The sequence below is a fragment of the Syngnathus scovelli genome, chromosome 12, assembly GCF_024217435.2.
Source record: "Syngnathus scovelli strain Florida chromosome 12, RoL_Ssco_1.2, whole genome shotgun sequence".
Lineage (NCBI taxonomy): Eukaryota > Metazoa > Chordata > Actinopteri > Syngnathiformes > Syngnathidae > Syngnathus > Syngnathus scovelli.
Genome location: NC_090858.1, coordinates 3,918,285 through 3,941,088, shown reverse-complemented (window position 1 = coordinate 3,941,088; position 22,804 = coordinate 3,918,285). Strand labels below are relative to the sequence as shown.

Below are 22,804 nucleotides of genomic sequence, written 5' to 3'. Positions count from 1 at the left end.
CGGTGGCGCACAATGACTAGTGGTGACTCGATTACTTGAGACAATGGGTGGTTGCAGACAGCATGAGGAAAAAGGTGGTGTGATGTAATACCATTTTGTTTTATTGAGTCAAATGCATGATCATTTTTTTTCAGGTAAAACAATGGCTTGGAAATTAATGTAGAAATGAATTGCATTTTTTAAATTTTTTTATGAGGGGGCACATTTTTCTTTCCTGCTAAGTCGACCACATGCGCCAAATATTTTTGTTTATATGTATAGGATATTACAGCTAAGGTTAGATTGATTTATTATTTTTATGAGTGTATTGCATACATTTTCTGTGGGCAATTGGCTCACACGCACAGCTTGGAGGGAATATTGCCGAGGACTGTTTTAAATTGCATTAAAAAAATATAATGCATAATGTGTTTCTTTTAAATTAATACCCCCGCTGACTGATTAAATCAGCATCATTTGCATTAGAATTACAGAACCCTAATTATAATCATGCAGGGTGTACCTAATGATGTGACTACTGAGTGCATGGCTTCCATATTAATTAAAATAGTTTGCTCGACTGTTGAGATGTTAGCAGTTTTTTTCACCATTTTCTACTCACATTTCAAAATCCTAATTCATTTTTATAATTGAAATGTCAGCAATGTTGCACTTGCATGACTGAAAGGAAATTTGAATGTTTTCTTTTTGTGCTTTGTGTAGACAGATGTGTGAGCGCTGCTGGTAGCAGCATGCAAGGCGGTCACACTACGAAACAGATTTTTTTTTTTGTCAGTCCCGCGAGCAAAGTTAATGTGTAAATGGACAAAAAGCCTTCTGCCATCCATCTGCTGCCGCCGTCGCCGCCGCTGCTCCACGCGCACCCCAATTTCAAACGCTTACGACTCCTGACAGATCACGATACTTCAAGAAGTTTATTTACTCAACTGCAGAGAGTATCAGGTGTCTAGCAAAGAGTAGAGTTAATTGGAGTGAAACGAAATAGTCATCCCAAAAAAAAAATTGCTGAAAAATTTACAGTTCGCCACGGAGCAAATTGCTTGGCTTTATTAAAACATATGTCATGTGGGCTTCCTATGTATCTTCATTCTTCATCCTCTAGCGAGCGTGTGCGAGCTATAAATCACAACGGATGGCGCACCGATCTATGAATATATTTTCCTTAGCTTTGTGCTTTTGCATGTTTATCGGATTAGAAGCAGCGATGCGCCGTCACCTCGCTGCACGTCCAAGTGATTCAAGGCAACGTACCTCCACAGAGAGCTCTCGGTAACGGCGCCCAGGTTGAAGTCGTATAGCTTCGTCAGGATGAGGATCACCTGCAACGGAAGATTTTGTTAGTTGTGAGATTCACAGTATGAATCCACCAGTTTGGTTTAAAGTGGCAATTTTTGGATCATTCTTGATACGCCTATAAAAAATCACTTGTCCCCATTGAAATGAATTGAAATGCCATTAATCCGTTCCTGACAGAAAAACAATATAATTTTTTGGGGTGTTTTTAGAAAGAAGCATGGGATTCCGATATATATTTTTATATACATTATTTTTATATATATTTTTATATAAAATATATGTTTTTTGTTTCGTTTATTTAAGTAGTTTTAAGATAATGACTCATATAAGTCAATTTCTCACAATTCAACCCTCGTCTTTTGCAACGAGTGTCATCACCGAGTGCATCCCAATGACAAGGCACGCTCATGTTGTGACTCGACGTCAGCGTGCTGGCACGTGAACAGAATCCACGGGCGACTTGTATGCTTCATTTGGAATGACAGGGAAAAAGTCTGCACAAAACATAATTGTTCAGTGAACAATGAAAATGGCTCCGTGTTGCTTTTTTATATACTTTTCATCTGTAGCCGAACGTGATGCTTTTGGCTAATTGGAGGCTGTCCAGTCCGCTGTGCATGTTCTCTGGACAATGCCTTTCTGGGGAGTCGGAATTGTGGATCGTAAAAGGCTGCCAAGGCACAGAGGGCGCACTGAAATGCTTTGCAAACACATTATTGTCACTCCAATGATATTATAAAAGACCACCCCATGGGGATGATCATAACTCAGCCTAGGAAGTAGTGCAAGCCTGGAGGAGTAGGGGTGGGGGGGGGGGGGTGGGGTGGGGGCGGGGGGGTTAACAGAGAGGCCGGAGGAAAGGAGGGAGTCGGAATAACAATCAGGGAGGAGAAACATGGCATATCAAGACTAAATTTCATAAAGCCTGGAAGATGGGTCGCAAGCTCAATTACAGTTAGTTTAAACACATTAACCTTGCGGGACCTGCCGAACGACTCATTAAAGCTGGAAAAAAAAAAATCCACGGCGCATTCGGCGGAACAAAAGACGTGTCTTTAAGACGCCTTTGAAGATGTTAAAAAGCCAATTGACCCGCCACGCTGTCTTCAAACGCAGCCCGTGCGCTCGGCCGGGACGAGCCGCATTACGGGTTAATTAACCAATCACAAAGACAGATAAGCATTTGCATAACTAAACGCATCCTGTCCGCCAGGTCCGAGGGCCCGAGTCGGAATCAATTTGGTGTAAAGACTCGGTTAAACGGCTGTGATGTCGGGCCTAAACGCCGGCTTTGAGAAAAGTGATACAGAGGAAAGATGCGTTGATGGCTTTTGTCTCCTAAGTGCAACCAGCAGAAGTAAAAGCGGAATTGATTTGATCCGAGAGCGGCAAACAAATTAAGCGACTGTTAACGATTACGTTTATAGCTTTGGATTACGAGGATTTAATGGAAAGTTGCGCAAAGTTGGCTGAACAAAAGTAGGAATAGCTTCCACCTAAAATCTCTCTGCTTGTACTGCTAGTATAGTTGAGGCCATTGAAATGCACTGGGAAAATAAAATGTATTTTTAAACACCAAAAATTATCCAGAAAAATGATAAAAAAATATATATATATGTAATAAAAATAAATGAAATATATAAAATTATTCAGGAAAATTATAAAATAAAAGAAATACCTCCATTATGCCTTTGCCATGAAAAAGGGTGTCTTTAATTTTAAGTTATGGATATTCTGTTATTATTTTAGAGTAGGCACTATGAGAATAAAACAGTTCCGAATCATAAATATGACATTGTTTATTGTAATAATTTAAAGCTTGTTAGTTATAAAAAATACATGGGCAGAGGACCTTGCATAAAAATAATCGCGTATTAACTCATTCCCTGCCCGCCCTAGTGAAATGGATATTTGACATCTATAGCCGTCAATGGCAGTGAGTTGAATCGTGATGGCAATATCGAGGGGCGGGGGGTCGCACTTGGATTAATTTTCAAAATCGTTCAGCCCTATCCTCTGCCATCATGTTTGTGTTTGGGGCTCATTAGGAAGCGGAGGCCTTTCGAATTGGGTCAGCAACGATCCACCTCGGAGAGCGACAGATTGAAGACATGATTTGTCCCTGAGTGGATACATCAAGAGAACATCGCTGGAGACCGTTCCCATGTCTTAACTCTTACGGAAAGGTTCCGTAAGCGTGGATATGCAGTCAATGGGGAGCCTCTAATATATATGCAAATGCAAGTGGGCCACATCAGCAGCGCCTACAAAACAACATGACAAATGAAGTCGAATTAGTGGCAAAATGCGACGTGTTTTTTGTGGCAGCCTGGCTTTTTATGTAAATAAAGGGAGGAAAAACAAATCCAAAATGGCTTCCGGTATAATCGCAACGGCTTCAAGGTAAATAGCATTTCCAATGCGTCTCGTTGTTCACTTGCAAACGTGAAATTAAATAAGAACCCGGCGAGGGCAAAAGTGGCGCATTTATTCATGTTTATGTTTTATTGATGTGCGCAAAGGGAGCTTTTTGCCCTGGGAAAGTCAGCCAATCATTTCTTCAGATGGGATCCCTCATGCAGCCTCCGAGGAGTCGGTTTTAAGTCATCCGTTTATCCAAATCTGCTATTCTGGTCTGTTTCTTTTCTCTTTCTTTGCCAGCTTTTCTTCCTCGCTTGCATCACAATTCCAATGAGGAATACACAAACACGCATGCACAAGAAAAAAAAAACAAAAACATGAAAGGCCTGTCAAAGTCATGTGCACTTTGACCCCCCGCGGGCTGAGAGCCTCCATGGCAACAAGCATGTCGCAGCCGCTCATCCGAACCATCTTACAAAAACAGGCCAGTATGGAGGCAGCACTGCAACACAATGACTGCTGGACCAAATCAAATCTTTCGTTAAAAAAAAAAAAAAAAAAAAAAAATCCAACAACAATCCTTTTTTTTTTTTTTTCCCCCAAACAGAAATACTCAAATTTTTAAAGTGCTTTGGGTAGGACGTGAGAGGCATCTCAAAAGCACTTTTTTCCTACACGGCTCGCAATTTAGCTATGAATCATATTGGATATATTGCCTACTATTAATAAAATGTTGCTGCACTTTCTCGAATAACTCACTTCAAATGGAACCTCAAAAAGCTTCAATTCTGGCTAATTGGCCAATCTAGGAAAAATAAATAAGAGCAAAAAGAACACCTGATTGTGCTTTGCAGAAAAGTCGTAAGCTTCCACTTCCGTGTCGTTTTCCGACCGAACCGGCGGCGCCGATTCGAGGTTCTAAATTAATTTCCAAGGGGACGAGCACCTGTGTTGAGATGAGAGATTGATACAAGCTTCTTTGCTATCAAAACATGGCAACCTTTATTTACTTTTGATGGCGTCTACAAAAGTTCACATTTACATTCTCATGAATACTCATAAGCATAACTGTATATGAATATGACGGCGCAGAATAAACATTCCATGAGAGACTCTCCGGGCTTGCCTTCAGCTTGTTCCCTCTTTTAAAAAGCAGACGACTACCAAGTAATCCTCAAGGTGTTAAGCGCCAATCAAACCTCGCTTGTAAGCTGACTTTGGGTTAGTTAAGGCGGTAGCGACTGGACTGAATTAAACATGACCGATTTCAAACGGCCATTTCAATCCATCACAGCAGCTTCAAGATGCAGTCGAGCTAGAAACCGCAGAGGAACCACCAGAAGATATTTTTGCCATACATTACCATGTCCACACGGGAGGACGAGCTTCCTGACAGCCACCGTATCAGCCAATCATCAAGGCTTTGCTGTTTTTACTTGAAAAAATCTAATTATGCCAATTATCCCCCCGCCCCCATTTAGAGTTCTGCTTGACCAAATAAAAAAATCAAAATTTGCTTCAGGCACTGTAAGAACGAATTATCAACTCTCTATGGTTATCGCTCCGAATAGCAACACACTGACGGTTTTCAGAGCAGGGAATTGATTAAAGATGAATATATAATAAATTTAACAAAAATAAAGAAAAAAATGGAGTTATCTAAATAATTCAGATCCCCGGGGAGCCTTTGTGTCCATTATCACACACTACAAGCTGGTAGAGAATCATGGTTACCTTTCACTCGCCTCTTGGCTAAGTAATCTCCACAACTATCGGGAGTAAACGTGCTCATTAACATAATTTTTGCACATCTGAAGAATATCACAACAAGTCACACAATCGTTCCAAATGAATCCGTTCATTAAAAAACTTTGACGGGGGTCGCTCAGCAAACGTCAGGAGGGATTGAATGTCGGCGTCCGGAATGGTGTGATCGAACGGAGGCTAATTGGACCAAATTGATTGTTTGTACTTTTCCAGGGTAAAGATGCACACGGGTAAGGTGTTTTTTTTTTTTTCATTAAGTGAAGCCTCACGCTCGTCCCGGGAGATGACGCGGAGACTGCTGTGCGTACGTTTGCTCATCCTTAGGAATCCTGAGCAAGGAGGCTTTGAGTTTGAGAGGCTTCATCAATCAATTCAGTCCATTATGTGGCGGGGGAGGGGGGGGGGGGGACATTTATGAAATGGTCCCAATATTAGAGGATTTTATTTTAACGACAGCTCCATTGTGGGCAAAAAAACAACAGGACAATAAAAGCACAGTCTGTCATTAAACAATGTGATTGCGCCATCTCGTTCTGGACCAAGAGTGAATAATATGGTTTAATGGCCAAAAACATTTTTTGCGTGGCTTTCTTGTCGAACAAAAGGTGCATAATCAATTTGAAGGCAAAGCTATTTAATAAGAGGTTTATTTCACCGTCATGTTGCACATATTTCTGAGGGACAAAAGGAGACAGAAATGATTAATAATTTTGTTGAATTGCCCAATTTGTAATTTGAACGCGTTTCGTGCATTGAAATTTTGAGGTCACCCAACTTTTTTGGTTTGTGTTTGACTGTAAAAAAAAAAAAGAAAAAAAAAAGAAAAGAAAATTAATCTCATTTAATTCAGACTTGGTGCTTTCAAATGTTTTAGCACTCGAGTTCACAAGGCAATGGTCACATTTCAATATTCAGAGAGGTGGAGGGGGGAGGGGGATTGTTTTGAAAAGGGCTGACCTACTTTTCCCTGCTAATTTATTTTGGTACTTTCACCGTGATGTTTCATTTTTTGCTAGTTACATGACTACAACTGCAGACAAACAGCCAAATGACAAAAAACAAGACTCTTGAGGGTCCCGTTGTCAAGGGAAGAATTCCTTCCAGGATTATCAATGACAGTTTTTGACATCCTTAAACAGTCGTTTAAATGGCGACAATCAGTGCGAGAGCATAATATGGTTCATTTCATTAAAAGTTCAGGTTGATTTATTTCAGAAAAAAAAATAAAAATGGGAATTACAAATTAAAAAAAATAATAATGAAAAAGTAATCGGATGGATTATGTGGATTACATGAAACGCAACATCCCTTAATAGTCACAATCGCACAAATCGCACACGGTGATGCGACAAAAAGCGACATTTCCCGGAACAGCAAATTTCTGCACTTATAAAGTTACTCAAATAATGTGTGAATAGGTAAATAACACTTTTAAAATGGTGTAAAATTCCTTTCCATGAAGCCTTTACATTTAGTTTGGCCTCGATTCAACTCTGGAGGTTGTACTGCACAGCAAAACTTTAAATGATGTGTGAAGTTCGATATGATTTGATATGTTGCGCTATTTAAATAAGGCTTATTGGCTCCGCATCCCTGTTGATGAAGACTCGATCGCATTTAGCCCAATAATCGCTCATCAGGCTAATGCGTCTGTCGTGTTGTTCGCCAACAAAGCTTTGGATTTACTATTTGTCATCATATCTCAGTAACCTCTAATCCATATTCATTCCATCCTTTATGAGCACTCATTTAGACTGGAAATTTTTTGCTTTTCAAAGCAAAAGCAACCTGTCATTTTAAAGGATTTGTGCCAAGAAAAGCTATTGAGTGAACTTTTTGTGTATTTATTCTTTTTTTTAAATGCATCACTGTTTGGAAGCTCTCTATCATCATCGTTGTCATCCATTTTAGAGCCTTGTGCGCCACTTAAGGTCACCCTGTTGTGGCATATGAATAAATATTATTTTCCCCTGCAATTGTTAGTTTGGGCATGAAAAAAAAATTGGTGTATACCAGAACTCTAAGCCATGTTTAAACATTACGGCAGAAGCAAATGCCAAAAAGTCACTTAGGCTGCAAGGTTAAAATGAGACGAATTGAATATTTTGTTTGAAAAAAAGTGGAAGGTGTAAAATTATTTCAGGAAAAAATAAATAAATAAATAAAACAATTAAATTATATATATATATATATATATATATATATATATATATATATATATATATATATATATATATATATTATATATTATTATTATATATTATACATTGCCTAGAACAAAGAGTTTTACTGTTATATATGTGTCTATTGAAATGTACACGGGTTAGCCGGTCGAGAAAATTAAATCCAGTCATTCAAGTGGAATTGGGCCCTGAAGTGTAAATCCAGCACGGCAGCCAAGCACTCATCAAGCCTTAATGAAGTCATCTCCTGATGTGACTTTCAAACTCACAAGTTTCCCAATCAAAATAATGCATAAATTTGTTTTCGCAACCTAATCACAGAGTTAGCGCCGACCAACCCGCAATCGTTATTAAACTAATTAATCACATGCGTACTTGTCAAATAGGCTCCTGCGCCTGCTTTGTGGCTTTGATTAATTAATTGAAGCATAAACGTGCGAGTTGCGAGTGTGGGTGCAGAGGCGGAAGCAAATCAAGCAGTGAACATCAAATTGAAGGTAGACCTTGATATGCACTTTGGGGTAAAACTAGTCTGAGTGCAGACAACGTTGACGTGATGCGTGCACGCAATCCCCAAGCACGAATGATTCATGAAAAGAGGGACCGTGTGCATGTGCATAAATAAAAGTGGTGTTTCTTTGAATAATTTCTACAGGGGCGGGAGCAAGGCGGGGTCACCGTAAACCCGAAGCCGCATCATCGAAGTCAAATGTAGCCATTATGGCAGCCAACCCCGGTGGCGTCTTGTGGCCGTGGCCTCCCTCAAAACTCGGGGTTGCAGTTTTCCATCAGCGGCTTACAATCATCAGTGGGCAGCGAGGCCCCGCGAGGCTCGACGGCGGCCGGCAGGATAAATGAACATGTGTGATGTGCTGACACCCAGAGGAAGCACTGTAATGCATCAGGACCACCAAAAAAAAAAAAAAAAAAACACCTGGAGACTGCGGCTGGACAGTTAATCGAATCTTAATCGAGATCATGATTTCGGCAGCTGCGATTAAATTTATCCGGTGGTTGGCGATTGTCACGGTAACGCGAAAAACGGAAATAAGCACTCAGTCAGTGGTCAGCCAACCACCAGGAAGCAACAAGGGATGTTATGCAAAATTATTCTTTCTTGTAATTATTATACAATCATTATGAACATTTTATGTGACACGAAAACCTTTTGACGGCCGTTAAAATTGTAAAACTGAATGTCTTTGATACTGTTTCCGACCTTAAGTGATGAAAACTACGTTGCAAAAACTCGCAAACCTTCGCCCTTGAGTGCCTTTTAAATGCGCATATTCTTTATCCTCTGCAAAGACTGACTCGCAGTGCATCCTAATGAGGAATTGTGACGGCTCCGCCCCCTGGTGGCCAAGGTACTCATATAAGATGCAGCATGTACATTGAATTGAAGCACAATTAAAAAGTTTTGCAATTATTTTGATTAGATTTAAGGTTCTTTTTATTGCCACTGACTACCAAGCTTGAATGTTCTGCAAGGTTAGAAACTGAAGTCGACTCCGATCAATAGCTGTGATGATAATGTGCCAAATGGCCCCGTGTAATGTCAGCGGTGTCACCTGTGATCACAAACCCACAGGGAACCATCACGGCCCGCGGCAGTTAAACCCATCTTTATAGCAATCTTTTTTTTTTTTTTTAACATCTGACATGTGACGCGACTTATGAGCGACCCTCGGCTCCTTCGTCGATTCCTCGCTGCGATTGGACACTTTTAAAGTGCCTGCAATTTGGTTGAATGAATATTTTTCAATCGACTGAGCCTTGTTGACAACGTGAGACATCGGATCTCATTAGCTTGTGGAGGTGAAGCTCAGGTTGTCAAGATATGAAGCGATCTATCCCGGTGATGACGGCAATCACGAAAGCAATTTTCCAATACACCATGTCACAGGAGCGGAATGAAATGTTAAAAGTACTCCTCGCTGATTTCTATCAACTATTCAGAATCCAAACTAGTTTCAGGTCCGTGTAAACTGAAAAGTTCACACATTGAACAGGATTAATAAGAAATATACCAGTGATGTCATTCAAATGATAAACTAGCATTTTTTTAGCTGAGCTGTGACTGAACACATTGGCGTTGAAAGCACTTTTCATAATCCGTGTTAGCCACCCGAAAATCTGGCCAGACACCTGTGTGAATTGGGAGCGCCTTCCATTTGATTTTACGGATCAAAGAGTCTCCGTGCAAGGGGGCTTGGCGTGTTAAATGGAACGGGCCCCGTCTGTCTAATGAAGCGGGCTTTAAACGCAGGTGTCCTCCGGTGCCTTGCCATTTACCCGCCTTCTTTTATTGTCTATTCATAGGAACGCGATTACATGCAAAAAAAAAAATAACGTCCCGGCTCTGATTGGGTATGCTTTCGTCGTCGCCGTCTCATCTGGACTTCCGGCCTCCGGCGTGGGGAAGAGACGAGAGAGCTGACAGATTGCTTTGACTCGCGCCACCTTTGGACAAAACGAGACATTTCGAGCACGCGGGCGTATAAAGAGCCTCCGTCGGAAAGATATGTGGACGTTCTTTAGTGCGACATAAAAGTATAATTGCGGCAAGAGAAGCAAGAGAGAGGGCAAGGCTATCAATAAGGCTTATCTGTATGGCGGCCTTCCCACTTTGCAGGAGTAAAGGCGGCCGAGTCCCATCAGGGGCGGCAATTTACTCACATGCCAATAACGTGTTGATCGCCTGACTCACGGACGGTGTGAGATGGTGTTACCTGACGGGGTTTCAGTCAGCAAAGTCCCCTGAGAACCACATGAGCTGATGTGCTTGAAAAAAAAAAAAAACCTCCATGTGGTCATATCATTGCTCCTGAGCGTCGACGCGAGACAGAAGATTGAAATATTGATTCAAGCAGCAAGACATCTGCAGCCAAGTGGCGCCTATTTTTTTGACACATTTAATGACGCACATGAGCTCACATCATGGTATAAATCTTCGGACTATGTTTTTAACACACACACACATACTGGAGGGATGGATTAATTGATTTAGGGCATAGGCAACTAGTGGAGACACTGAGAGGCTCCTTGATTAAGTTTGAAATTAAAATTGTGACCCACAAGGAACGTGCTTCTATATTTTTGCCGCACAAGAAAAGGTGTAATTGCACATCCACTCCAGTAGGGGGCAGTGGCAGAGAGACTAAGAAACAGTTATTCTTTGTTTTAAATTGATAAATACTTTTTTTTTTATTATCTATAGTTGTGGCGGAGTTAGGGGGGCAACATTTTTTATTCCCTGGGGTTACTTTTTTGCCACTTTTCAGATCATGTGCCATTTTTAAGCTTAAGATTTACCTTGTGCGCTCATAATTGGCCCAATGAAGTCCAATGAATGCAGACTGTACATTAAATGGACATAAACGTGAGACATCACACAAGCAGTTAAGCATGAAGTCACTGGGGAGTTCTTGATCAATTCTCCCAATCAAGTCTGAGTCAATGCAATTAAAGTCAGAGTGCTTTCATGTGTCCAACAATCCCAGAAATCAAACCGTACTCAAAGTCTGATTTGCACACTGATTGGCATCTCTCCATTGCGTTGTCACCCCCCCCTGCAGTGAGCTATCACATCTTAGCTCTAAGGCAAAGCCCCCCCCCCCTCAAGAAAAAGAACAGACCACCGCAATGAAGCCATTTCCCTTCAAATGTCCCCCCTTAGATTGGAAATATTATCAGTCATTTACATCGGATGTAGCCCGAGCTCCAACACGGAGTCATAAAAAGCCATCAATTTTCCCACCGCAGACTCGGGAGCACTTTTGGGACTGCGGGAAGAGTTCCGAGTGTATAAATCTAAAATTATGTGCGGAGAGAGTGACAAGCCCATCAGTGATGATCCAGTGAGCAGCGTCCCCACAGTACAAAAAGGCCATCTTTGCTCAAGACGTCTCATGGCAACCGCATATTTCACCGCGTGGCCCACAAATCAGATCATATCAGTTACATTTGGGGATTTATCGACGGGCAAATAATGCATCAACGGCGTTATAAAAAGGACGTCAACCTCAAAACGGAATACAACAAGCGTGGCTTCAAATAATATCTCAATTCTTGTGAAGTCATATTTGCATTTGGGGGGGTAATGTAGTTCTATTTTTGCCATTTCTAGGACAGCAATATATTCAGATGTGGCCCCTGATTAATGTTGCTGCCACACAAAGTTGTGCCTAGTGATCTTTGGAGATTACCTGAGGAGGAGAAAAAAAAAAAAAGAAAAGAAAAGCAGAGGAGCTCCTTTCCATTTGTGCAAGAGGTCTTTCTGAAGGATTAACACAAATCTCACAGCGGGTACATGAAGGGCCCGGGCTATCAATTAAGTGAGACTCACGTATCAAGTAAGATTAATTCGGCCCCAAAGGTCAAACTTTCTCGTCTTGATTAGAGTTACAGTGAGAGATGCTGCTTGATTGTTGCCATGCATAATTAATGGAGTGTGATTGCCTCCCAAACACCTGCCATCCCATAACTCTGCTGTCATAAATTCTCCAGCAGGGTTAAGTGGACATTTTAAAGTCACGTTAAATTGGAATAGATTATAATGGCGGCCAAACCAATTTTCTTTACGCGCAACCACGCATTGCGCACATATTTTTCCACCGTTTTGTGACTAAATGCACTAAATGGTGCATCAATAAAAACAACACAAATTGCTCCTTTCAAGACAATATCGGGGGGAAATTTAGCAACATTTTGGAGTCGAATGCGCTTTTACGCACAAGGACCGTGCGTAAAGACCCGGTAAGGATAATCGCGTTAAATTGTTAATTTCATGCACTTTTTTTTTTTTTTTCTCCAAGTGAAACTCACGCTGCTGTTGTGTCCGGACCAGTGCACCATCGCCTGGTTGTGCGCAGAATCTCCCGACAGAGCAAAGGTGGAGGTGTCCAGATAGGGATCACTTTGCCGCGAGTTAGAACCTTTGGTTTCTTCCCCCGCGCGCCGATATTCGGTTCGGTAGCCGGCAACCCCTTGGACGCTCCTTTTAAATACATATTTTGTGTCGGAAAAAGCCCCTTCTCCAATTGACTCGGTCCCGAGTCGTGTCTTTTCACCCCACTTTTGCCCGGAGTTATCGTCCAAAACTTGGAACGAGACTCCCGCGTGCGTTTTGTCTCGGCCAACTCGAGACTTCAGCAGGTCAAACCTCCTGTCCGCTGCAGAACTTATTCCTGCTTCCGCCTTAAACTTGTCGTGAAAGGCGTTGAGAAGAAGCAGGGCAAAGAAAAGAAAGAAAGTAGCACGCGACCACAGTCCCATTGTGCTCGCTTCTTCCTCCCGGGGAGTCAGTGGCAACTTGTCAAATATTCACGGTCGCATCTGTGCGCGTGAAAGGAGAAGAGGAGCCATTGGGCAAGGAACCGATGCGTGTCATCCAGGACTTGCTCAAAGTGACGGAGCGGTTGGGGAGGAGGTGCTGCTGCTGCTGCTGTTGTTGTTGCTACTGCTGCTTCTGCTGCTGCGCGTCAAGCGGGCGCGCTGATGGAGGGAGTGAGCGCCCGCAGGAAGCCTCGCTGCCGCATCAGTGCATGATTGCGTGAATGCGAGGAGGAGGGGGGTGGGGGGGGGGCCCAAAAACACGCGTAATCATTTGTGAAATGGTTCCCTTTTCATTGTGGTGACAGGATCGTTTGAAGCTGTCACTAAACTGCAAATTCACTCCAGTGAACCCAACTGGTTGCAGATTTGCGACCATGGCGTTGTTATGGCTCTAAGCGTATAGAGCTGCGTGCGTGCTTCACCACCTGCTTTCCTGGTGAGACGCATCTACTTTTTATTCAAATTAATTACACTGGTACGACTAAAAGCCCCAGGACTTGTTAAGTCTCCAGAAACAAGAGCTTTGAACTCACTCTATGATCTGTCACGCATGAGCGTGACTACTGGTACCAAACAGTGCAAAGCATCACAAGTCTTTTTCCAATATAAGCATATTTCCAGGATTTTTTTTTTTTTTTTACTGAATCAATACTGCAATTTCAAAAGAATGACTTCAAGCAGACTTCGCCCACAGTTTAAAATAGTGGACATCTGGTCAAAATATATCAAGATCAAGAATCAGTTTTGAGTGGCCCACACTTTTCAACAAAGCCAGTATGGTTTTCCTTACCATGGTGTCTTGAACCTCGATCTGACTTTTTTCGAACAGTAACCACAGCGCTCGCAAACACTATAAAAACATCGGTTGTATTTATTCGACAATGGCGTCGCGGTGATGTCAGAAGGCGCATCCGATAGGGGAGGGGCTGGCAGAGTGATTTCAGCATGCTATTTTAGAGGACTACTGTAATTGACATTGGGAAATTGGAGTACGCGATAGAAAATAATTTCAAAAACAATTTAGTTGTTTTTATCTACAGTGGGTACCAAAAGCTTTTCTTTTTTTTTCCTCTCAGGATGCGAATTTTACACTAATGAAGAAAAAAAAAAAAGCTTGCGGCACATGCAGCGGACATATTGCCCAAAGCTTTGCAGCTCTGCTTAGCTTTTGCCTTTTGGCATAACACAAAATGGCAGATCTTGAATTGGTGGGCAGGCACTTAAGAGACACAATTACTTGTATACAAGTTAAAATGTTCAAAATGTTCTTCTCCATAATGGAAAGGAAAGGTCACTAAAAGGGTCGGATCTTATTCTAAAAACCTGTGGTTACTTCGTGGAAATGAAAACATGTTTGCGTCAGCCACCCGTGAGAGATAAACGCGTGTGCTTCAAGGATAACAAGCACAAACAACACCATGACAAATGTAACCGTTTGTAATTCTATAACGCAACAGCGAGTTACACACATTGAGACGTAAAGTCAATGTCGCGCCGTGACCGAAGAGGCTCCAGCCGAGGAGTCACGTTCATCAAATGAACACAACACATTCGCCCCCTCACCGGGCACTTGATTAAGTACAGCACAATCTAATGAGATCCTGTATAAGAGCTCGCTCAAAAAATTAGTAGATTGCTCCCTGCGTGTAAACAGTCCAGGACACACAAGACAAACAAGAAGCTCATGTAAATTGGACAGCTATGAACCCGGCACCCTCAGACCAGAGACTTCTCTCTTGCACATGTGCAGTAAGAGGGAATTCAAATCACTCAATGGCATTTTACAGGGAACTGTTTTACAATTCATTTCAAAATGGACATTGCATTCATGTATTATTGAAATCAAGTAAAGCAAAGGTTCACTTAATAAGAGCAACAATATTAATAGTTTTATTGTGGCTTACCTGAAAATGGTCCAGATATCCAAACAGTTTTTGAAGTTCCACTTCCTGGTTTTATGCTCTAGACAAGTCACCAGGTGAGTCTCCACCAATCAGAGCGTGCTAGTGGGTCATACCAAATCTGGGTGGGAGGGGGGGGGGGGGGGGGACATGTTGCATTAGTTTGATTATGCTTTAGACAAGTCACCAGGTGAGTCTCCACCAATCAGATCATGCCAGTGGGTCATACCAAGTGTCGGGCGGGGGGGGGGTGCACATGTTGCATTAGTTTAATTGTAGCTTTGTATATTTTGGAGTTGTTTCATAATTCTACATTTTTGTCAGTTGGTAACTACTTTAGAGTGAATTGTGGTTTACAAAGTATGACTTAAAAAAACATGTTAAAGGTTTCCCTACCTGCAAACTAGACATACCCAGATTCCGAGGTTTCCATTTTAGTTTCTTCATTCCCATTGTGACAATTAAGAAGACAAATTTCTGTGTTTGCTTCTTTGATTTTGGCAACTTCTCATGCTGGTCATTTAACAGTGGTGCAATTGTGCTTTGTTTGAGTGGAGGTTGGGGTACTGTAAAAAGTCTTAATTACATTCAATTGCTCCGAGGCTCCTTTGTACTGCCCGGTTAATGAACTCCGGGTTGCAAATAGCAACAACCTTCCGAGCACTAAGAAAAGAAAAAAAAAAAAAAAAGAACATTCACAGTCCTTCAAATCTCACAGTCCAAAACAGCTAGTCACCTTTTAATCTTGCAGGCGACAGAGAAAGTCAAGTGAACTGAAAAAGCGCCGTCTGGCGTTGTCCTTCCTGCCGGGATCATATCTCGGTCACCATTTTTCTTGTGTTTGCGTGAGTCCCTTTTCTGTAGAAAGAAATTGAGATTCATCCAAAGCGAAGGCTGCGGGCAGCAGGTGCGACTGATGTACCTCGGCCACACGGCGGACAGCTCAGTCTCTCCGCAGGCCGCCCCTCGCTGGAACGCCTCACCAATGAGGGGGTAATTGGACTGATCGCTCTCTGTTTACTCATTATGCTGCAAAGATGAAGTGGCTTGCTCCCAAATAAAACGGCGGCAAGCTGGCAAAAGGAAGACGAGCCTCTTCCGTCCGTCTCTTACCTAAAATGTGAGGAGACGGCAATATGCTTCACGTCAGTTTCAGCGTGTGGAATTTGCCGCTTGTTAATTGTCTTTTGAGGTCCTGTGATGGTTCCAATACTTCCTAGAGGTTTATCAGAATTCAAAATTAAACCATCCAACTTGTTGAGGAGACAAACATGCGGTTTACTAAGTTGTATTTAGAACCATTTGGTTCTTATGCTAGTCCGTCACTGAATCCAGTCCTAAAAATGTTAGCGACAGGTACCATGCTGAAAAAAAATATGACGATTAATCAACTTTGACTCGACTTTCGACTACAAAAAAGTCTTGAGTCATTTGAGCTTGGTGACTCACCAAAGCCGGATTAGATTTTCACTCTACTGAGCCTTCCCCATGGTGACGTGAACGGAACTAGACTGCTTGGAATCGTGTTGTAAAAGCCTGAATTCAACTTTGGAAGCAAGCGAGAGAGGGAAAGGCAGTAAAGTACTGACTGCGCTTGTGTATGAAAGATATAAAAGTGTTTTTAGGAATGCCGCGCTATCTCCTGGTGGATTGATGTTGATAACAAGGAATATCGCCCATCTTCCAGGGTGGAGTACATACTTAAAAAAAAAATGAAAGCACAGTGTGTGCGGCAGTGTGGTTGGCTCTCCATTTTTTTTATGTGCTCCTCTCGCCGGTGTAGATCATTAGCAAGATTATCAGATGCAATCATCTCATTCTGGTGGCGCATAACTCAGGCGGGCCGCCCGCGTCTCTTGTGAAGCAAACTCGAAAGCTTTCCGGACAAAAATCCCATTTGTGCATCTGCTGTCTGCCTTGCCGAGCTTGTTAGTCGCAACACTTGAGCGATCCCGGTGGAGGCACTAGCACCAGCCGTAATGGCCATCATCCCGACAGCCCGCGCTAGCGTACGGGGGGGGGGGTATGAACAGCGAGGTGCGCTCGCTTCGATGGCGATACCGGCGCTGTTAAAAAGGACAAATGTCCTTTTTCTTATTGCAAATGGCAAGTGGAAAAAGAGTCTTTTTACAATCTCTTTGGGAGGACGACATTTCGGTTAGTTTGCCATTCCGCCGTAACTGTCCTCAGTGCGGCCTGTTAGCGACCGCGCTGTGACATGCTAGCTTTTGCCACAAACTTACGTTTGATTGCAAATACTCGGGTGAGCGTATTACGTCATCCTTTAATATTAGCTCCTCGGCGTATTGCCTCAAGGATTCCTCTGTTAATTTATGACAACTTGGAACTGAGTTTTATAGCTTGGCCATGTTGGCTTTCTTCGCTTACGTTAAAGTAATTGCTGCGATTTGAGGGACTCAGCACATCAGCTTGGACAAAAATCATATTTTGGGGGGGGGAGTGAGCTCATGAGATTTATTTTCTTACCTCAGTCGAGTCCATCATCCGCTCCAAGTTACAATCAAGGAAGAATTGTACGGGCATCAATTACATTTTGACAAGAACAATCCCACTGCTCGACGACTGACCCAGATGGTGAGGCTTGTTTCCGCGCTGATCGGCAAAGGTGAGAAAAATGGAGGTCCGGACTTGGACGTAGTGGTTGGCAACCGGTGCTGAAACTCTTGTTCGCTTGCTTCTCTGTGTAAAAAAATAAAAACGGTTACAAGTGCTGCATGGTGAACAGTTTGGCAGTTAATCACAGTTTTTTGTCATCCTAAATCTCAACTCCGAGAATAACACTTGGTGCATTTAAAACAAAGTTTGCCTTAAGGTTCGTGCTAGTTATGTTTTCTGTTTGATTTGTATTTTTGAAGCGCTCTATCAATAATGTTGCAGATAAGTTCGCAAGTGTTTTTACAAGAGAAAAGATGCTCGTTCATCTCATCCTGGCTTGATATTGAGACCAACAGGTACGATGAAATAATCATAAAGCGGCTCCATTAAATCTTAATGATGATGTTTATGTATCGCCAGCGGAGAGCAAACGCCATCTGCTTCCGGAAGCACTGTACATTTTCTGACCCACTTTGGGAAATGATACTACGTATCCGACTGTTTAAGCTGGGACACACACACACACACACACACACACACACACACACACACACACACGCATTCGATTGTTATGCAAAGGTTAGTTTGACTTGTATAAATGAACCTTTAATCTCACTTGAACCGTATCCAATTTGTTAGCGTAATTCCGCTAACAGTTGAGGGAGCCTTTTCTCTTTCCTTCCCCTCAAGGGAAAAGACATGTTAGCGCCTTTTTTCTCTCCACTGAATGGATTCCGCCATTGTTAGGCAGATAACGCCAGTGTTGAATTGCTAAAGAAAAACGCTTAAGTGTAATGAAAGCAAGCGGAGATTTGAGCATAATTCCATTAGTATATTGGAGAGTGAAATTTAGAGGACGGCGTTGAGGTGAAACAATGCAGCTTCAAGAATGACTTTGGGCGACAACTTTATTTGCAAAGACAATGACAGTGCAAGCAGGAACACTAGTATATATATACTATATATATATACTATATATATATATATATATATATATATATATATATATATATATATATATATATATTATATATATATATTATATATATATATATATATTATTTATTTTATATATATATATATATATATATATATATATAAAATAAATAAATAAAATATCTAGATATAAATATATATATATAAAAATCTACATTAAAAAATATATAAAAATCTATAAATAAAAAATCTATATTAAAAAAAAAAAAAATATATATATATGCATATATAAATATAAATAATATACATATAAATATAAATAATATACATATAAATATAAATAATATGTATATATAAATATAAATAATATATATATAAATATAAATTATATATATATATAAATATAAATAATATATATATAAATTATATATATATATATATATATATATATATATATATATATATATATATATATATATATGCTTCCACATGGACTGAATCTACAAGTTGTCTGATTATTAAGGCAGGCAACAATTGAGACATCGTCTTGCATGACTACGCTCCATCTCGAGGGCATCGCTGCTGCTGCTGCTGCTGCTTGGGATGTCAGAACGTAACGTGGGAGTAATATATGCGCGCGAGTTGCAGGGAGGGCCGCATGGTAAGTAACGATAGGCGCAGATTAGATTAACAAGCGGCATGACACGGACTCCTTATGCTTCTCCCCCTGTTAGCCTTCGTATGATGTTTGGCAGATTTATTAGAATGCAACATGGAAAATTAAAAGGGCAAGGTGAACGTGTTGGGAATGAAAAGTGATTGGGGGGGGGGAAGGGCTTTCTTCCCTTTCCCCCCACCATCATAAATAAGAAACGCTTGTATCACTTTATCGTCTTGACATATTTTATACTGACAACAGCGAGAGGGGAGAAACGCCTCCCCCATTATGGATTTTGCCCCATCATTGGGTTTCCTCGGACTTTCAGTGTGATTCCTTGTGGCTTCCCTCGCTCGCTGACAGAAAGAGGAAAAAAAAACAATCGATTCTTTGCTCCGAATTCTCTGCAGCGTCTTTTTCTGAGATGTCTTATTGAACACTTTGAAAGGCCTCCAAAGGTGACGTGATCCCGGCTCCTTCACTTTTAAGGAGGCGATTGCTCCCTACCCGCGGCCTTTTTACCTCTCACACACACACACACACACACACACACACACACACACACACACACACACACACACACGCACACACACCTCTTTGTCTATCCATCTTCTTTCAAGTCCATTTCTACACGCTTCTTTGCCAGCTGATGTATCACCACTCCTTCTGCACCCTTCCATCTCACCCCTTTTGAAGTCGGAGACAGCTCCAAAAAATCCAGCATGGCTTTTAGGACAGCCGGGGGGCGGGGGTGAGAAAGATATTTCAAGAAAAGAGGGGCTTAAATTTGATTGCCAAAAAAAAAAAAAAAAAGAGCGAGAGAGAGAGAGATGGAGTCCAGAATTGCATGATATGTTTTCTCAAACCACCACGGTCTTAGATGAAGATGTATTGTCCACCTGCAATTGCTGACTGGGCATAATTTAGGTTAAAAATGAAAAATCCCAATACCTGAGATGTGCACGAGTGGAGTGAGAACATCCGTGCTCGAGCTAGCACACCTCGGAATCACTCATTCAGCATTGAGATGTAATTGCATGATTTAAAAGTGACAGTGTGCATACATTTTAGTCAAATTATTTTTTTTTTTGAGCTGTCAGATTTTTTTTAAAAACACTGATATCATACAATTTGAAATTCCAACTAAATTTGGAGTCAATAGACACACATTATTGGGTCTCAAAGACTTCCAAGTAGTAAAATACGTGAGCTGGTTTTACAGCGTGGACATTTTTGGCTAATGTTAGCATTCAATGAGCACTTGGTGGACTTTCACTTAGCAACACGATTTAGTTAGCAAGTTTCAATTCTCTTTTGATATCTTTAACTTCTTAACTTGTTGAAAATGTTCAAATCAATGTGGTTAACATTGATCATATTGATACATTGGCAATTTTAATTATGATTATTATGTAGCCATATTTTGCAAACAAAATATTAGCAAGAGCTTAGCATGATAAAGTTTAGTTTTCTACCCAAATAAACATTCACATGACAGCCAAGTAAAATGAATCTCGTCTTTGTAAATGTTAAAATGTTAGAACATAAGCTCTTTAGCGTGAAATGTTTTGCTGCCAAGAAGCTGAGTCATATTGGAGCACAATGTTGCTTTTGATTTTGCACTGCTTTTTGTCTTGCTAATAAAATGCATCACAATTAGAGATAAGAGCTTTTCCGCCTTCAACATCGGCCGCAAAATAAAGAAGGTTTAATCATTTAACCTACTTGAAATCATTCCTTAAGGAACATATAATGCAAGTGAGCGAGGTAAGGAAATAAAAAAAATAAAAAACACGTTGGGATCTCATCACTTCATCTGTGTGTACCATTATCCTTTCTGACATGGCTCCGCCCCAATGCCACCTTTCACATTAATGCAGAGCAGTTGACAAATGGTGGCGGCTAGCAGACGAGGAGATCGGCTTAGTAGTTACGCTCCAAATATTCTCCCGACATCTCGTACGGAGAACCGAGCTGCCATGTTTACAGGCGATGCCGTGAAACCCGTAGTAAAACTGTACGGGATGAAAGCGATGCGAGGAAGACATTATAAAGTTTGCCAGCTTTTGTGATGTTTCAGCACCTGAGTAGAAATGCAATGCAGAGCAGACAGGCTTTTTTATTTTATTTTTTAAAGCCAAGGTCAGGTTGAGGCGCTTCATGCAAATGCTTGAGTAATGCTTTGTGCTTGGGTTAATAAAAATAGAAATGTCAGCATTAGCATTGTGAACCCGTCGAGGCTATTTTATTGGGTGTGGTCGCAGACACTTCATTAGGGACGCCTGTACCAACATGGGGCTCTGTAATTTTCCATAGTCTCGGTGTACGACTCTTTTTACTGTATAATGGTATTTTCATCCAAAAATTATGATTTTCCTCCTGCATGTGTGTCAGTTAGCGACGGCTAATTCGGATTTGCATACAAAATGTTGTCACGTTTCTGCCACAGATATAAAACAATTAAAAAAAAATAAGACGGCGCAAGCTAGTACAATCGAAATGTCATGTTACCCAAAATATTTGTTAAAACAAATAAATATATATATATATATATATATATATACTCTTTAAAACAAGCAAAAGAAAAATTGGAGCTAACCGAGCGCAGCCTCTTCTGCATGACGGCGCAATACGCGGCACCTTGACACGAACCCGTCGCAAACTAAGGACCCCCTGCAGCGATGAACGTCTCTTTGATGCACTGTACGCCACTTAGGAATTTGATGTTACTTTCATCATTGCCTTGACACTTAAAGCGTCTCGGTAGTGACTGAAGTCTGCCAAAAGAAGAAGTAAAGAGGGCAAAAGTGCATCATTTCATCGTGAAATTGGCAAATATGGCCGATCTTGCCACATTTAGGCGGTCTTTGTGAATTGTATTTCTTTTTCCCTGCCATCCTGTAATTGGACCACTAACATAATTGCCAATGGGTAAACATCACGTTACGCAATCCCACATCTCTCACGCTCGGTCAATCTCCAGGCGGTAAGCTATGAATAGACAGCTAGCATTTACCAACATTAAATGTACTCATAGCTGCGCTCGCTCGTCATATTAAAGAGAATCGACGGGCGTTGACCTCGCAAGGGCGTTTTCCCGCTGCAATGTACTTGTGACTTTTCCGGCGACTTAACAAAAAAAAGCGCCATTAGTCCTGTGAAGTGGGGGCCGTCTCATTTGCGAGAGAAGCTGCAGGTTCCGTCTGGCATTCAGCTGCCTCCAAGGACACGCCAGGCACTCGCTCGTGATGCGGCTCCTCCTAATGGAGAGACGCAGCCTTCATCCCCGAAAATAAAGCCGCCTCTATTTTCAGACACTCCAATAAGATGCACGGCAAAGGAGCTACAAACGGAATAGGCACCCGCATATGATGCTGTGATGGGGTTCCCACAGGTCCTGAGAATTCTTACGCTCTGGAAAACGCTGGAGCGCAAATCAGACTTACTACACATTCCAGATGAATAATAAAAATAACTCTCCCTCGCTGAATTCGAGCCTTAATACATGTGAGTTTCTCGGGAAATGATTACAGGACGTTGGCAGTATTTTTGCGGCCGGCGAAATCCATTAATGTAGACTCAAGGACATCCAATGAGCACTTAGCGGAGCGATGTAGCAAGCTAAAAACTTTACCGGTAAAAGTGGTTGTGCACTTAGAAAAGTGCACAAAAACACCACTCTGTAGTTAAAATGTTAAATAGAAAAAGATTTGGAACACAAAACTCTAATTTTGATCATTATTATAGTC

General features: G+C 41.4%; 1 protein-coding gene across 5 annotated transcripts in view; it reads right to left on the bottom strand.

Annotated features, from left to right (window-relative positions):
* sorcs3b (sortilin related VPS10 domain containing receptor 3b) overlaps positions 1–22,804 on the bottom strand; it is a 79,878-nt gene that overhangs the window by 22,560 nt on the left and 34,514 nt on the right. For 2 of the 5 annotated variants that reach the window (XM_049737087.2, XM_049737088.2), the window contains exons 3-8: positions 17,434–17,545; positions 15,768–15,958; positions 15,582–15,703; positions 15,432–15,508; positions 14,849–14,966; positions 1,252–1,319 (exon numbers count right to left, since the gene is read on the bottom strand). Coding sequence is in view for 3 of the 5 variants with exons in the window: in XM_068652608.1 (XP_068508709.1) it covers positions 1,252–1,319; positions 12,435–12,884 (518 nt within the window). In the remaining 2 variants the exon portion in view is untranslated. Of the gene's footprint in view, positions 1–1,251; positions 1,320–12,434; positions 13,099–14,848; positions 14,967–15,431; positions 15,509–15,581; positions 15,704–15,767; positions 15,959–17,433; positions 17,546–22,804 lie in introns of those variants that run through there. The other 3 variants (XM_068652608.1, XM_049737086.2, XM_049737085.2) reach the window with 2 other exon arrangements.